This window comes from Mus caroli, unplaced genomic scaffold (assembly GCF_978045245.1).
Source record: "Mus caroli unplaced genomic scaffold, Mus_caroli_1 scaffold_5, whole genome shotgun sequence".
Taxonomy (NCBI): domain Eukaryota; kingdom Metazoa; phylum Chordata; class Mammalia; order Rodentia; family Muridae; genus Mus; species Mus caroli.
This window is the reverse complement of record NW_028227260.1, coordinates 16,911,399-16,927,887: the sequence shown is the minus strand read 5'-3', so window position 1 is coordinate 16,927,887 and position 16,489 is coordinate 16,911,399. Positions and strand designations below refer to the sequence as shown.

The following is a 16,489-nucleotide window of genomic DNA, read 5'->3' as shown; positions in this document are numbered from 1 at the left end:
TAAATGACAGCTATGTTGATTATGAGTTTGGCACAGTTTGTTATTTCTTACTTTAGAAAGATAGAGAATGCTTTTCTTTTCTCTTCTTTTCTTTTTTTTCTAAGACAGGGTTTCTCTCTATAGCCCTGGCTGTCCTGGAACTCACTCTGTAGACCAGGCTGGCCTCAAACTCAGAAATCTGCCTGCCTCTGCCTCCAGAGTGCTGGGATTAAAGGCATATGCCACCACTCGCGGTGAGAATGCTTTTCTATGTTTAATACCTACCTTGATCAGTAAATATTTTTGGACTGTGACATATATTTTGATAGTATCCAAGAAATTACAATGGCAAATGAATATGGTAACGACACAGTGACCTTTATTGAGAAGGTCCAAACATCATAACTGAAGTACTTTTCAGTTCAGCTTGTCGAAATACTTCAGTTTTCCAGCTGGATCTGGGATTATCTGTTAAAACAAAAAGCAAATTATTCATTTTTAAAAAGACAAGGTCCATTATGAATAGCTTGGCATTAATTGCGCCCTTCTTGACTAAAGATGTAACCATTGATTTTTGTATACCAAATCAGACTGTATACTGTTTAGGAAAAGCTACATTTGCCCTATCTACTAATTTCAGCTATTCCAAAAAGCAAATATATTTCTCAATGAATTAACATCATCTGTACCCAAGCAACACAACATTTACCTACAAAATTTACTTATAAAATATCTCTTGGGCTGGAGAGATGGCTCAGTGGTTAAGAGCACCGACTGACTGCTCTTCCAAAGGTCCTGAGTTCAATTCCCAGCAACCACATGGTGGCTCACAACCATCTATAATGGGATCGATGCCCTCTTCTGGCGTGTCTGTAGACAGCAACAATGCAGTCACATACATTACATAAACAAACAAACAAATAAACAAACAAACAAACAAACCTTAAAAAAAATCTCTCTTGACCACCAAGCTTTCATGGCACATTTGAGCCTGATATAAGTAAACACATTAAAAGCACCGCCACAGACGTATTTTAACATTTATTTGCTGATTCCATGATGTTATAATAATAACCTGAGAAGAGGGCAGTATGTCCACTAAGGATTTATCAAACGGATTTTCAGAGGTATTTTGAGTACTAGGGGAACCCTAGGCCCTTCAGCTGTTAAACAGGAGCATTCTCACTGAGCTGTATCTAAAGCTCTGCTTGAGGGTTTTCATTTACATCTAAACTGAAATGAGTGAAAAGGACAGAGACCAATAAAGAAAGAACATCAAAGGGGGCTGGCAAGATGGCTCAGTGAGTAGATGCCCTTGCCATACAAGTCTGATGAACCCTAGAACCCACAGAAAGGTGAAAGGGGAGCAGACTCCACAAGTTGTCCTCTGTCCCCCAAACACACATGGTGACATGCAGAGCCTCCTAGCACACAAACATATAATGTGTAATATTTTTTTTAAAGAACAGCAAAGGCAAACTCAAAGGTAGGATCCATGTTCTAAAGAGAAAAGGGGATACATCTGAAGGAGCAGAGTTAACCACCACTCCTGCCTGTCTTTGGCTAGTGGTATTTTTATTTTAAGATAATTTTTCCTTCCATCCAATATTTTTTCCAACTACTGTTTGATTTTCAAAAGATAAATATCTGAAGTTTTAGATGTTGTTTAAGAAAGTTTCAAGCAAGTTTCCAAAATTATATTCTGGCCAAAGGCTACTCAGAGGATTACTTATAAACAGTAACAGTATCCCTAAGTAAGAAAATGCATCTCTTTGAATCTTTTTCTTTAGCTTCAGTGTTTAATAAAACCAGATTTTCTCAGAAGCTTTTTACTATGCAGAGAGGTTTTGCTTGGGACTGATTTCTTGGCTCAAACTATAGGAGGAAATTCCATGCACATCCTCTAAGTTTAGTCTCCCACAGCTTTACTTTGCCTTCTCGGTCTCTCCTTTTTGTTGACAGTATATTTCTCTGGATTATCAGCTCTAAAATTTATAATATTATCTAAATTCTAACTTTCCAGATTTAAACGACTTTTCCAATAGTCCAGAAAATATGTGCAGTATACTTTCTGCTTAGCAATAATTACTTCACTTTGGAAAACGGCAGTCAGATTATAAAGAAAGATTACATTAAAGTTGGCATACATTTTTGGCTCTGGCCATGCCTTTAAAACAAATAACAATATTAATATGACTTACTGTTTCACTACCAGGTTTCCAGCCAGCAGGGCAGACTAAAAGAAAGAAAAAGGAGAAAAAAGGAATTTAAAAACAGTTTAATTTTCTTTAGTAACTGCCAAACTTTTTTCCACAGAAAGAAAAAACACATTAAACATGTCTAGACTATCAAGCACTTGGCCTCTGTTAGCTTGTCTGCTAACACTAAAGAATTTTATTTATAGAGTTTATTAGTAGGCCGTTTATCTATTTTAATTTTTATCAATTATACTTACAGTTATAATATAAAAAATAAAATGGATATTTATAATGAAATTGGAAGATTATCTGGCTTCTATCCTGCTATATTTTGTGGTACTGCCAAGGTACCACAAGGTATCTGCCAAGGTATCCTGTTTATCAACAGACTTTTAGAATGTGCTGAGCTAGGGACTGAGTTATATTTTATATACTCCCAAATTTAGCCAAATTATACATTTCAGGGGTACACAACAATGTTTTATATGTGCATATATTTTGGGATTATTAGATCAAAATTATTAAGCAGACAAATGAGAAATATATTTACATCTTAGCATGATTGCTTACTATTTAATTTTGATTCCTTATTTTTCTGAACTTATAAAAGCACAGCACTGATTTTTGTATTGGGTGGGTTGAATGTATTTTACATTTTTTTTTCTGAGATAGATTTTCCTTGTGTTAGTTCTCAAGGCTCTAGTTGTGTTTAAAAAAAAAATCCAAGAGTATTTTTAGCAGGCTGACTTAAAGGAGTAAAAAGTGCTCTGAAAAATTTCTCCTCTGATAATTCAAGAGGTAGAATCTACAATAAATATTAATCAAGTCTATTTTTCATTTCACTAAAAAAGCCCCTGAGATCGAAAAAGATAACTTGGACTGTTAGTTAAAGTATGGAAATTTTAAAGACTGCAACTCAGTGTGATATTAAGTTGCTTATGTGAGATTTAGGGGAGGGAGAATAAAGGAAAGGTTATGGGTTATGGTTTAATAAGGTATTTTTGTGTTAGATCAAGAAAAAAATTATTCCCTGCCTGACACACAGAGAAATAAAAATTAAAAAGCAAAAAAGATGGGTAGGAGGTGATAGACCTTATGAGGGATTGATCTTATTACTGTTGGTTTGCTCTATGCACATGATGTCAAACTGCCTTCTAACAATGTTTCATGTTTATACATGTAGACAGTGCTGTTTTCAGCCTGCATCTCAAAAGCTACTTTGCAGTAGGTGGCAGTTAATTAACAGATTCATAACTGGACAAAATGATGAGAATAAGTGACTGTTAAGTACCTGGCCCTAAAGACAACATCTTTAGAGAACACCTTGGAAGACAGACAGAAACAGTGTTAAGAAGCAGAGAATGAGGAGGAATATTAGGAAACAATACCTTCTGGGCACAACGCAAGAGTTGTACTCATGATCATAGCAGGTATGGTTACCTGCACAAGACTGGGCCTATCAACATCCTATCATGGATAAGGGGAGGGATGCATAGACTCCACCCCTCATTGAAACATTTACTGGGGGAGAAAGTGTCACATTCTTCAGTGGTATAGGTACTGATAGGCTATCCATGGCCTAGTAAATAACCCCACTTCTAGTCACCTCATACAAGCAACCCTAATTAAGCTCAGTGGGTCACCAATAAAAACCCAAAAGTAAAAGGGAGCTTGGTAGGAAGGAAGGAAAAGAATTTTGGTAGAAGCAGATAAGAGAGGGTAACAAGCGGTTAAAAGGAGCAAAATTCATTATAAATATGTACAATATTTTCAAATAAAAAAAGATACCTTCTCCATGCTTGTCAGTGTACTGGAAGGCTTGAACCAAACGCAGTGTCTCGTCCACTGATCTCCCGACAGGAAGGTCATTCAGAGTAATCTGCCTCAGGACCCCTTTGTCATCGATAATAAAGAGGCCTCTGTGAAGCACAGGGGTGGTAAAGTTGATCCCATTTCTTCTCAGTTAAGGTAAGTATTCTGCTATCAGAATATCTGCTATCAGTAGCATACCTACTCTATTGCCTCACACACTCCAATTCCCCATCTACTGTATACTTTTGAATTATCACAGTGTTAAATGGCAGTTTGAAAAGTTTGTTTTGGGGAACTGGAGAGACTGCTCAGTAGTTAAGAGCATGCACTGCTCTTCCGGAGGACACAAGTCTTCCCAGCACCCACTTCAGACAGCTCACAACTGTCGGTAACTCTACCTCTGAGTATCTGATGGCTCTCTGTGAAGGCACCACCACTCAATGTGCATATCTATCCACACACACACAGACATGCCTATATACATCTAATTAAAAAAAATGTTTGGGGAGGAGAGGTTCCTTCCATCCTTCAGATTTATAAGAGGGCAATGGAAGTGCTTAACCCCTCCTTGTGTATCTACAGGCAGTTAATGGTTGTTTGGGGGAATGGAATATATTTTCTTGAACTGCTGGTAAGGATTCCATGTTTCTATTAATCCTACTTAAATTCACTAGGGGACACACACACAAGTAGGACTAATTAGGAGAGAGTCAGCAGGAGTGGGACAAGAGTATATAATGGGGAATTTAATATGATCAAGATGCATTCATTATATACATGTATGAAGATATTATAATGGAACACAGTATTACATATAATTAATGCGTGTTTAGAAAACAACAACAACAAAAACCTCTTAATATATCTGGTGGCCCATGTCTTTAATCCCAGCTCTAGGGAAACAAAGGCAAATAGAGCTTTTGGAGTTAGAAGTCAGCCAGTTCCAGGCTAGCCAAGGTTACACGTAAGACTCTGCTTCAGAAAGCAACAAACAGTCCTTCTCTCTGAAGGGGAAAAAATCCTTGCATCTGAGTTTAAATAATAGCAATATTTGGGGAGCAATGGGAGGACAATTAAGTATTCAAGGTCATCCTTTCTCTATGTAGTTTAACTTCAAGATCAGCCTGGGCTGAGAGATCTTATCTCAAAAAAAGAAAAGATATTAATAAAAATAAAATAAAATGTCCAATTCATTATTAGGTACTATTAATTGGTCAGTGTTTAACAACTTTTAAAGGTTAAAACTGTCCTTTTTGATCAAAGTACTCTCTTTTGTACACATTCGCTCATGTAATCTAGTGAAAGGTACTGGGTAAAGCTGGGAGCTGTTGGGAGAGTTTGAGGCGGGCCAGGGATAGATACACGGTCTCAAAAAAAAAAAAAAAGCTAAAAAGGGTGCTGAGTGAAATACTGCCTTAGTCTCTCCAAAGATACGGGTTTGTGAAGTACTAACTATGCATTAGAAAAACATTACTGGAGCCAGTTCAGAAAAAAAGGAATGGTGCTAAGGAGTTAGGAGACCCAGATACAGTCTGGTCTTTGCTATTAACTTATTCTATAACTGTGACTAAATTTATAGAAACCCACACATCTGTTTCTTTTATCTATAAATAGAGAGGTTGTGAAAGGCCTCCAGCTCTTAACAATGTGCAACTCTGGTTTAGTTTAAATAGGACATCGACAGTTTAAAGGCAATCTATTCCTGCAAAATAATATCAAAATATCTATCTTTGAACTGCTAAGCAACACCTGTTTCTAGGAGAATTATAAATGTTCTTGGAGTTTTCAAAATGTTAACCACTGAAGGGTACCTAAGAGTATGTCCTGAGTCTTCAAGGTATACACCGTAGTCCTTTGAGATCTGATGATTCAGGTCTGAAAGAAGTGGAATTCTTATTGGCCCCAGTCCTCCTTGTCTTCGAGGGGTATTAATCCTGTAAATGACAGAACACTTCACCTCTCAGTGATAAGTAAATGGCATATATTAAAAGTCAACTCTTTCTACATATAAAAGTACACAAATACAACTATATACATATACCCTCCCCCAAACAAAAACAGGCTACTGTACTTTCTATTTTTGTGCCTTTTTTCCTCACTGGGTAACATGTATGAAATACCATATTTTACTGATCTCTACTGATAGACAGAAAACCTATTGCATTTTTCTTTTATGAATACTGCTGGAAGTATCCTATATTCATATTTTTGTATACATCTCTGTTAACTTCTAGAAGTAGAACTGACAGATTAAAGAGATAATTAGGATAACAAGCTAACCTCCAACTCACAGAGATCTATTCACCTCTGCTTCCCCAGTGCTGGGATTGAAGGACAGGGATCATTATGCCCAGACAGACTGTGGGTTTTTTAAAGTTTTTAAACACACATAAATTGTAGATAATACTGGATCTCATTATAATAAAAGGATATGTCTTAAGTCTTAGAATGGATCACGAGACAAAGCCTTGGAAGACAGCTAGGGTGCAATGAGAAGACCTTGCACTGCTCTGCAAGGCCAAAAAATAAACTCCATTTGAAGCAGTGAGAACTTAGTCATGACCTCAGATCCATCAGTCCTCTGATTTAAGTGTCTGTAACCTGAAATGACAACACTTGTGGGCTGTTACCCCATGGGAGGATACTAACATGGCAGCAGAAACTAAACAAAACCGGAAATACTGATCTAGGGGTTTGCAGCCCCAGTTCTGGCACTTAAATAGAAACCTTGGCTAGTACGAGTATAAAACATACCTAGTTGATAATATAGCTCCAGATTCTCTTAGAAGAGCACACCTAAATTATTTGGAATGGTATAACTTTATTCTTAGTTGACATGCTAACTGTTAATCCTAGAAGGATTTATAATCATTACAAAAATGGTAAAACAAATGAGAATATAGATTTAATATTCATCTATTAATAATCAGGACTTATTTGTTACTTATAATTGTAGACCGATAACCAACTGGACTTTGTTACATATACTTAAAATTTTTAATGTGTTTATCAAAAATACCTGTTTTGTATTTATAAGTTTAATAAACTGAACATTGCATTTTAAAATCCAAAGAATTCTCAATGATCTTCACTATATAAAAATCCAGCACAAAACTGCTGACATTATTGAAAACTCACATACCTTCAGACACTTCAGATTTTGAGACATGTTACCAAGCTGTTCTCCAGAATTGCTAAAACCTCTACTATGTTGGAGTGTCATTCCTTTACACCCCTAGCAAACACTGAGTTTTTTCAGTTTTGGACAGCCAGACATGGAGAAATGGCATGTCTTCCCATTTTAACTTGTACTTTTTTTGCAGACTGATAAGTGAAACATCGTCTCATGATTTTATATATACATTTATGATTTATTTATTTTATGTATATAAGTACACTGTAGCTGTCTTCAGACACACCAGAAGAGGGCATCAGATCCCATTACAGATGGTTGTGAGCCACCATGTGGTTGCTGGGAATTGAACTCAGGACCTGTGGAAAAGCAGCCAGTGCTCTTAACTGCTGAGCCATCTCTCCAGCCCAATAATATATATATATATATATATATATATATATATATATATATTTTTTTTTTTTTTTTTTGGTTTTTCGAGACAGGGTTTCTCTGTGTAGCCCTGGCTGTCCTGGAACTCACTCTGTAGACCAGGCTGGCCTCGAACTCAGAAATCCGCCTGCCTCTGCCTCCCGAGTGCTGGGATTAAAGGCGTGCGCCACCACGCCCGCCAATAATATATTTTTATCAGAACTAATTTTTGGGTTTTGTGTTTTAAGACGGGATCTCACTTTGTAGCCTGAACTAGCCTTGATCTCAGAGATCCTTCTGTTTGAGCCATACCAGTCTAAAATTAATTTTTAAAAAAATTACTGTTTTAAAAACTATAAAATCTAATGAATTTGAACTAACACACTGATGACTATATAACAGAAAATGGAATGTTTTACTTTTTCATCACATTAAGGACACCCAATATATAATTATACTTACTATAATATTACCATGTTCAGAGCTATCTAAACAAGACTAAGAAGCAAATCTATTCATTTTATCCCAGTTTTCAGACAAAACACTGACCAGGCCAAGTGGGTAAACTGAGAGTCAACAGAGCATGCTACCACTTCAGTATTTATAGATTTGAATTCTTCAATTCGATCCCCAAAAGCGATGATTTCAGTTGGACACACAAAGGTGCTAAAAATTTAGAAAAAGAAAACAAGTCAGTATTCTCAAAATGAGCATATACCTGAATGAACTTTCAAACACGTTTTTGTTTACTACAGGCACTCTGAGCATACAAAAACACACCTTAAGAACAACTGATAGATGAGTTTTCTCCGTGAAATTCTAAGGCTATTTAATTAAATATTCGAAAGAAATGTTGAGTTCTCTATTGCATTTCAACAGATTCTTCTGATAATTCTACTGATCAGGGAGTGGCCAATGTTCCCTTCTTCCTTGCAGCAGCACCCCCCTTTCACGAGCTTTTAATATTCTGTAGTTCAGATTTTTATAGATTTCAAGGGATCTAAACAATGTCTTCTATATCATCTTGCTACTTATTTTTCTTATTCCTATGGACTAGCCTCTACATTTATGTTACTGATAAGGCAATATTCTTTAGTCCTACCTCCTGGGTCTGGATAGGTACTCTTCCACATTGTATTCCAGCCTCACATAAAATACTGCCCAGCGTAATATATAAGTTTTTATCAGAATGGCAGGTTGAGGGGATATTACTCTGGGTAGTAGTTTTTGAAGTTTTATTATTATTTTATGTTTATGAGTGTTTTGCCTGCATGTATGTCTGTGTAACATGTGTGAGCTTGATGTTTGTGGAAGCAGAGTTTCAGTCACCTGAAACTGGAGTTACAGAGGGTTGTGAAAGGCTATGTGGATGTTGGGAATTAAACCTTGGTCTTCTGAAAGTACAGTCAGTGCTCGTAACCACTGAGCCATCTCTCGCACTCCTGAGTAGTATTGTTTTTCAAACTACAGTTAAACTAATTTAGTGAGCTGCAACCAGTATTAAAATATAAACTATAATAATACATCATACATAGGGTAGTTATTTATTAGATATAAGTGTGCATATATGTGTGTGTGTGTGTGTGTATGTATATGCATGTTTATGTTCAGTAGTGTTATTCAATCTTAACTTGAAGTTAGATTTAGATCTCAAATTTTCAGAAAGGAACCATTGGGAAAGTCAAATTGGAAAGTGGTTATTTTACCACTTTATATGGAAGCTTTTCAGTATTTTAACATCAAGCATGGTTGTGCTTGTGCACAGACTGAATGTTACTCTGTGTATTATGTGACATGAAATATGTGATTCTTAATTTATGGGTTATGGCTCCAAACTGTGAAAAACACAGTTTTAAAGGACAAGTTCCCACTTGAGCCCAATAATGGATTTAAAAATAACTCAGTTGTTCAAGCACAGCACTGTGATGTAAAAACCAACAGTTCTAACTATCTTTGGTAACCTGGACTATGTTACACACTTTAGTATTTTCTAAAAGGGCTAATGATTAGATTCTGCCCCCTTTTTTATTATCTCAAAATGTCTACTTCTGGTTTCCACTAGAAATTAACTTATTCATTTAGTTAATGGAGCCAGAGTGTAAGCTGATTCGAAAGGTAACTTGCTTTGGCTTTAATGTCTTAATTTTTATTAGAATTCTTTCCACTTGGCTTTGTACAAGAGGGTTGGGAAACTTTGTTCTACTGGCCAAAGCCTGTCCTTATTTGGTGAAATTTCTCTGCTGCAAACCAACAATCGTGCATGTATATTTTATCTATAGCTCCAAGCACAGAATGGGGAAGATGGACAGCTGCACAGAAATAACAGGCTTAAAATTACTTACTGTTCTTTGTCCTATAGGGAAAATCTTAAGTCTTGGCTTACAGTGTACAGAATGAATTTAATTCTCACCCCCAGAGTTCTAGATTCTTACTGGACAAAGGTACGGTGTCAAAGTTAGAGGGATCTTTTAGTTACTTTATATAACTCCCTAAAAATTCAAATAGGAAAGAATATAAGAGGTTGAGATAACTATTTCTTTTGAGGGGGAAGTTCTTTTTACTCTTGTCAAGAATTTCATTCTTGTCAGAATTATATTTTTCAAAATAAACTCCTCAATGTGAATAAAGCTATAAGGCAATTTACAGTGAGTTGACTTTATGATTGTCCAAATATTGCTCTCAGAACTGAACCCCACAATCAAAAAGTATTTTATATATATTACATGTAATATATATAATATTAATATATCAAATATATTAATATTAAAATGCTCAAGTCTCAGGAAAGCAACATAGAAAATAAAAATAGCAAGGTCTTTAAAGTAAATAGAATTATGTATTAACTCTTACATTAACTACTTGCTAAAATATTACTAGTTTATTTTCTTGTCTCTGTGAGTCAAATATGTAGCAGATATTATCTTCCTTCTCTCAGCTTGCCTTATTAAGAACCATCATCTGAAAAAACTCATTTGTGGCTCTTGGATAACAAATGACAAAGACTGGCACTTTATTAGTAGCTACTTGTGCGTATTACTTACAAATCCAGTGGGTAGAAGAAAAAAACCAAGTATTTCCCACGATAGTCAGTCAGTTTGAGCTCCTTGAATTCTCCGTTTATCACAGCGGTTCCTTCCCAATAAGGTGCTGGCTTGGAGACTAAGAAAGAAAAACAAGGGTCTATAACACTGAGAAAGTTGTTGGAATGGCTAAGGACTGTTTTAGAAAAACACTAAAAATTGGGGCTTCTAAATCTTTGAACTTCATTGGAAGTCTGGAAGATCACAGACTTCTGAGAACTTAGAACAATAACTTATTGTCAGAGAATAAATAAGATACAAAGAATTACAAAGGAAACCAATTACACTGAAATGTAAGTATAAATATTTTAAAAGTTAGTGGTGGGGTAATAGTGTGTGTTTAGTCACAGCACCATCAAGGTGCAAGATGTGGGAGTGATCTTATAAGTCTGTAAGATATCACTGTCAGGATTCCTGCAATAGCTATTACACAGCACGAAAAAAGTCTCTGCAATGCCAGGGGCAACAGGTACAATCAAGTACTTCTGGAGTGAGTGTGAGTTATTGCACATATCTGTAATATGAGGAAAGAGTGAAAATACTTTTTATATAGAATTTTTTATGGTTACTGTATTAATAAACATTAAACAGAATAAAATGTGAAATATGTCTCTGCCCATCCCACAAAGTCTTAAATCTTATCCCTGCACTAAACCCTACTGGATATTTCACTTTAGCTCCTCCAAATTATCCCAGAGCATGGGACAGTTTCCCTAGAAGGCTGTGAAAAAGGAGACATCGCCCCAACCATGAACAGGTTTCAAGTGACCTGATGTAAATTCAATAGTGCTGCTGTCTTATCAGGGCATGCTGTAACTCTAGCCAGCACCGTTTGATAATTATGTCCACTCTTGCTATTGATACAGTCATATAACACTTCCAAAACCATTACATATGATGAGATCAATACTTGCTTCCAAGTTGGAATAAGGTTTCTAGAAATCAACGCTCATTCTTTTGTGTAAAAGCCAGCAATAAATCACACTACAGAGATAAACTGAGGACAAATTTTCCTGAAGTTAATCTATAACATGTGATTTCTTACCTTGACTCAAAACTACCTAAATAATCAAAATTTCTGAGTTGGAGGCCAGCCTGGTCTACAAAGTGAGTTTCAGGACAGCCAGGGCTATACAGAGAAACTTTGTCTCGAAAAAACAAAAAACAAAAAACAAACAAAGAACAAAAAACCACCACCACCAACAACAACAAAAAAAACCAACCCTGATTATAAGAATTGTGGTAAATACAGAGAAGTAAAGGAATACAATTTAAATGTTCTGTCTCTCAAACTACCACCATTTTTTCCCAAACACAAATCTGGATAAGGTTGCATTCTCATTTTTAACACTCATTGCATTGAGAAAAATGTATTATAATATTTTTCATTTTATTAAAATGATTCAAAAATAGCCTTAATTGTTCTACAATATCCCCTTTTATAAATACAAAAATCTCCTTTGGAATGTTTGTTTTTGTTCCTAACAGGAAGTGTATTTGAGTAAGCACATTTCAGAATATCTTCCTCATGCAAGTGTAGTCAATGAAACTTAGGAATATTTTTAAAGCAAATCTGTCTTCCAATTCCACAGTAGTTAACTTGTACTATGAAACTACAAATGTTTACGGAGGCAAATCAGCTTGGCTTTTTTCATTTATGGCTTGTGGTAGCAACATCCCATTATCTTTAGAGGTTCCTAACTGTGAAGTAGCCAGATGTGGTAGAGCGCATTTGGCATCCAGCACTCTGCAAGCTGAAGGAGGAGGACTATAGAATTTGAAGCCATTTTGTCAGATCTGTCCAGTCTCCATGTTCAAAAAATTGACCCCAAAATGTTGAGTATAACTATTGTTTCACTGAATACTAGCACAGAATGTGCCACAACCACCGAAACTCAAACACACACTCACAGAATGTCAAATAATCCCTAGGAAAAGTGGGTTAGGGAAAGGCAAAAATATACATGGTCTGTGTCTGTGCACCCTGATCACTTTTTTGGCAATCTTAGTATCCAGATGCAGCAGGCCTCAATTTTCTCACTATCTTCTTAGTCTGACGTGTCTTTTCTGAGAGTGGCCACTAGCTTCAAACACTGGACAGAAAGACAAATAATGCAAAGCCCAATTGGCAGTACACAAGATTTACCACCAATCCAACTGTGCCTCTTCCACCTCTTCCCCAGTTTCCCTCCAAAATACTCCATAAGAAAGACTTGTTTTTTTTTTTAAATAAACATCAATATCTATTAACTCTACAAAGTTTGGGGAGATGACTTTCAATAAAAATCTTTATAAGCTAAGAGAAAAAAAAAGTTTGACCTCCTGACCATTTTGTTTAACCACTTTTCTGTTTAACCAAACTTTCTGTGAATCATTATTCAACTTATCAATGTACTTTCTTCCCTGGAAAAAAGAGATTAGGACGGCTGCAGGCACTTTCGGATATGTAAGGAAGTATTTTAGTTTGCACAACATCCTCCACGACTGTAAGCCCGGGTCTAGAAACACCCCCATCTGCGGCTTTGGGGGTAACCGCTACCTCTCCCGAAATCTGTTCAGAGAAACCCATTTCTTTCTTCACACCAGGAACCCACCTCCAACCTCACACCCACAAAGGCATGGGGTGGACCGAGAACTCCCAAGCAGCCTTGGGGGGTGCGGCCCAACTCCAGCCCCACCCTTTTGTAGCATCCACAATTAGGGTCTAAGAGTCCTCGAGTTCTACCTCCTCCACCCAACCTCGCAGGGCACCACCTACTCTTGGCTTTGCTTAGATGCAGGGAGTGATCCGCGACTGAAACCCGGGACGCCTCCCCGGGGTACACTTGTCCACCAGCGTAGAAGTGGCACTCATTTTCGCGGGTCCGGAACCGATCATCACTCTCCAAGCCTTGCAGAGATTCGGTCCGCAACAGGAACAGCAGCAGCGGCGGCAGGAGCAACACCAGCTTTCGGGTCCAGCGACGGGACGCCGTGGTCCCGTCCAGCAGCTTGGACCGCGCCTCCATGACCAAGCAAGCGCGAAAACACGTCCCTCTGCTAAAGCACAGAGTCCCCCGCCGCCAGGCAGCCAGCTAAAACCGCGCGCTGGAGACCGCGCGACCAAGGGCGCGGCCTCGCGAGACTTGCTCCGCCCCACTCCGCCCCTCCGCCACGTGGGCGCAAGCTCCGCCCCCCCATGAGCTTCTGCGCCTGCGTCATACGGAGAGACAAGCAGAAGTGTTTTCCCAACTTAAAAGCAGTTTGCAGGGGTGGCTAGTGACTGATCTCCAGAGTACTGGCTGTCCCTGTCCTTGAAGGTGTACTTCCAAGTCCATCTCTGTAACAGAGCTTCCCTACCCCCTCACACCATCCCCTCACAAGTTCACACTAACCTATGTGCCTGTGAAGGGCTTAAAATGTAGACTTTTCGTGGTTATTTTGAGACAGGGTTTCTCTGTGTAGCCTTGGCTGCCCTGGAACTCGCTCTGTAGACCAGGCTGGCCTCAGAGATCTACTTATCCCTGCCTCCCTGAGTGCTGGGGATTAAAGGCGTGTGCTACCACAATTTATACTTCTAATTAAGGTCACTTTCATGCATCTCATTTTGTTTTTGACAGATCATACTTGTATACACTTACAGGGCACCATCTGATGAATATAACATGGAATGTAGTCACCAACTCATTTACCTTTTTATGGGGAAACACCCAAAACAGTTATTTTGAAATATACTGGTTGATTATATTTACCCTGTTGATTACTCGAGGTTTAGGAGGCTGGGGGCGGAGGGTGGGGGGTTAGGCCATGGACACTACAAAACTGCTGAAGTTAACAGACATGTATGTGTCCCCTGAACCTCCGGAGTGATTTGCCTGTACAGTGCCAGGACTCATCTTTTCAGCTCTTTTCAGTCCCAGAAAAACTTGAGAGCAAATAGCTAACCATTTATTTTCCTCCAACAGGCAAAAAAGAAGTTTGGGGGAATTAATTTTGCTTCAAAGATTTGCCTTTCCAGTCAAGATCTGTAAAGTTCATAGACACCCCTCCTAGCACAGCATAACTACCCTTTACCCATCTAGCCCTCATCCTCTGCTGCCTTGCCTCTCCTATCTATGATACACTAGGGCATGCCCAGCCGTCCTTGAGTTATTGCCCCAGTGCCTAGGGGCTCAGTCCCATTTTAGCTTGTCAGACTGAATTGTGACGTCACCTGTCTGCTCCCTCGGCCCTAGTGCTGCTTTCATGAACTCCAAACCATAACTGATTTACACCCTGTTCATCCTCTTTTGAAAATTACTATTTAAAAAAAATTTTTTTTGTCTATATGTCTGTTCATTGTTTGTGTGCCTGCTATTCATAAAAGCCAGGGGAGGACATTGAAAGATCGCCTGGAACAGAAGTTACAGACAATTGAGAGCTGCCATGAGGGTGCTGGAAATCAAACCTTTGTCCTCTGGAAGAGCGTCCAGTGCTCTTAACTTCTGAGTCATCTTTTGGGCTCCCTAATCCCATCTTTAATATAAAACCTCTGACTATGGACCGTTATTATGTCTGCTCTCCCTTCCTCTACACATTTGATCCATTAATCCCTTCAAACCATATTTTCCCGAAGCTTAATTGACATATACTTTATGACTATTAGTACAATATTCTTTTCCTTACAGCGATCTATTACTAAACTCCGTGACTTCCCTCTCTAGACATAGTCTTTTTCAGTTTGGTGAAAACTCAAGAGATAAAAGGGTCTAATCTGAAAAGTGGTATCTCCTGGCTAGCCTTTCTCTTCCAGTAGGAATTATAGGGTAAGCGGGCAGTTTGGTGACTTAAGTGTGTCCCAGGTATGTATGTTTTAAAACCAAATGCGGTGCCACACGTCAGGATGCAGCATAGCTCACTCAGTCTTAAAGCATATGTCCAGGATATTTCAGTTCCCAGAAGCCCCCTCTTCCCCTCGGAGAATATACTTACTCATTACAGTTTCCTGTAACTCTTCGCTTTCTGGAGGTCCGTAGATGATAGGCCTCTGACGAGGTAGCTCTCGTTCCCATTCTTCTCCTTCCCTAGCCTCCTGCTCAACATGGAACGGAAGTGGGACTCTGGGAGTTCGGATATGAGATCCAGAGACTCGACTGTGGCTCCTGCCACGTGAACGGCAACGGTGATCCATGGAGACTGTAAAATAGCCACTAACTTTAGTAAATTGGAGGCCCTGAGTTGTGGCTCTAAGTTTGGTATTAGTTTAAAAAGCTGGGAAAGAGTAATATATATGTATATCCCTACACCTCTTTTATCTTAGGCTGAGTTGAGATGTCCCAGTTGGTACCAGGGACCACTCACCAGCCCACTGGGGAGAGTGACCAGGCTGGTCACCTCCCTGGCACCTACTCTCTCTCTGTCCTTCAGTTGATCTGAAATCTTTTGGTGGCTGGCATTATGAGTGCTGCCTGCTCTGAGGCCTTCAGCCAATGACTTGAGCAGTCATTATGCTGTCATAGGAGTACCCATCAGAAATATTGAAGTAGGGACCTGATCCTCAAGGCACCCACTGTACAGTTAGAGTTGGTTACCAATATTAAAAATGCAATACTATCAGACACAGAGGGAATGTTCTGAAATCTACACTATCACAGATATTAATCAGTGGTCACCTAAGTGTCTAGGCTTGTTCAAATTTTGGTTTTTGGCTTCTAATGGGGGCCCTACATAGTCCAGACGTTGTGGGGAAAGTGCATACCCTTGTATGATTGCCAAAGTTTCAATATATCCTTGTGGACTCCCTATCTGATATTGCCATGGGTATACTGGCAGGGTCCACTATGGATCTCACAGTGAAGGCCCCAATCCTATTCACTTTCTACCCTCTGACTGGTAACTTAAAAAGCCCTCAGTCACTA

The 16,489-nt window shown here is 38.5% G+C and overlaps 1 protein-coding gene across 4 annotated transcripts; it reads right to left on the bottom strand.

The window, feature by feature from the left end:
- Positions 1 to 336: 336 nt before the first annotated feature.
- Prdx4 (peroxiredoxin 4) lies at positions 337 to 16,000 on the bottom strand. Of its 4 annotated transcripts, XM_021153089.3 has the most exons (8): positions 15,933 to 15,988; positions 15,564 to 15,767; positions 10,575 to 10,692; positions 8,083 to 8,199; positions 5,801 to 5,923; positions 3,966 to 4,096; positions 2,181 to 2,215; positions 337 to 447 (listed from the first exon to the last, which is right to left on the bottom strand). In XM_021153089.3, the coding sequence occupies exons 2-8, from the start codon at positions 15,760 to 15,762 to the stop codon at positions 397 to 399; spliced, it is 774 nt and encodes a 257-aa protein (XP_021008748.1). In that variant the 5' UTR covers positions 15,763 to 15,767; positions 15,933 to 15,988; the 3' UTR covers positions 337 to 396. The 4 variants fall into 4 exon arrangements, with proteins under 4 accessions (XP_021008748.1, XP_021008746.1, XP_021008745.1 ...); XM_021153087.3 differs by having other exon boundaries at positions 15,564 to 16,000; XM_021153086.3 differs by lacking the exons at positions 15,564 to 15,767; positions 15,933 to 15,988 and adding an exon at positions 13,372 to 13,740.
- Positions 16,001 to 16,489: the final 489 nt, after the last annotated feature.

Bases quoted from the DNA above. Each gene is read 5' to 3' on its own strand.
- Prdx4 (XM_021153090.3), bottom strand. From the start codon at position 13,621: ATGGAGGCGCGGTCCAAGCTGCTGGACGGGACCACGGCGTCCCGTCGC. The intron at 5,924-8,082 runs GTCAGTGTTTTG...TGTCATTTACAG, and splicing joins CAGTTTACCCACTTGGCCTG to GATTAATACCCCTCGAAGAC. The intron at 448-3,965 runs GTATCTTTTTTT...TTGTTTTAACAG, and splicing joins CACTGACAAGCATGGAGAAG to ATAATCCCAGATCCAGCTGG.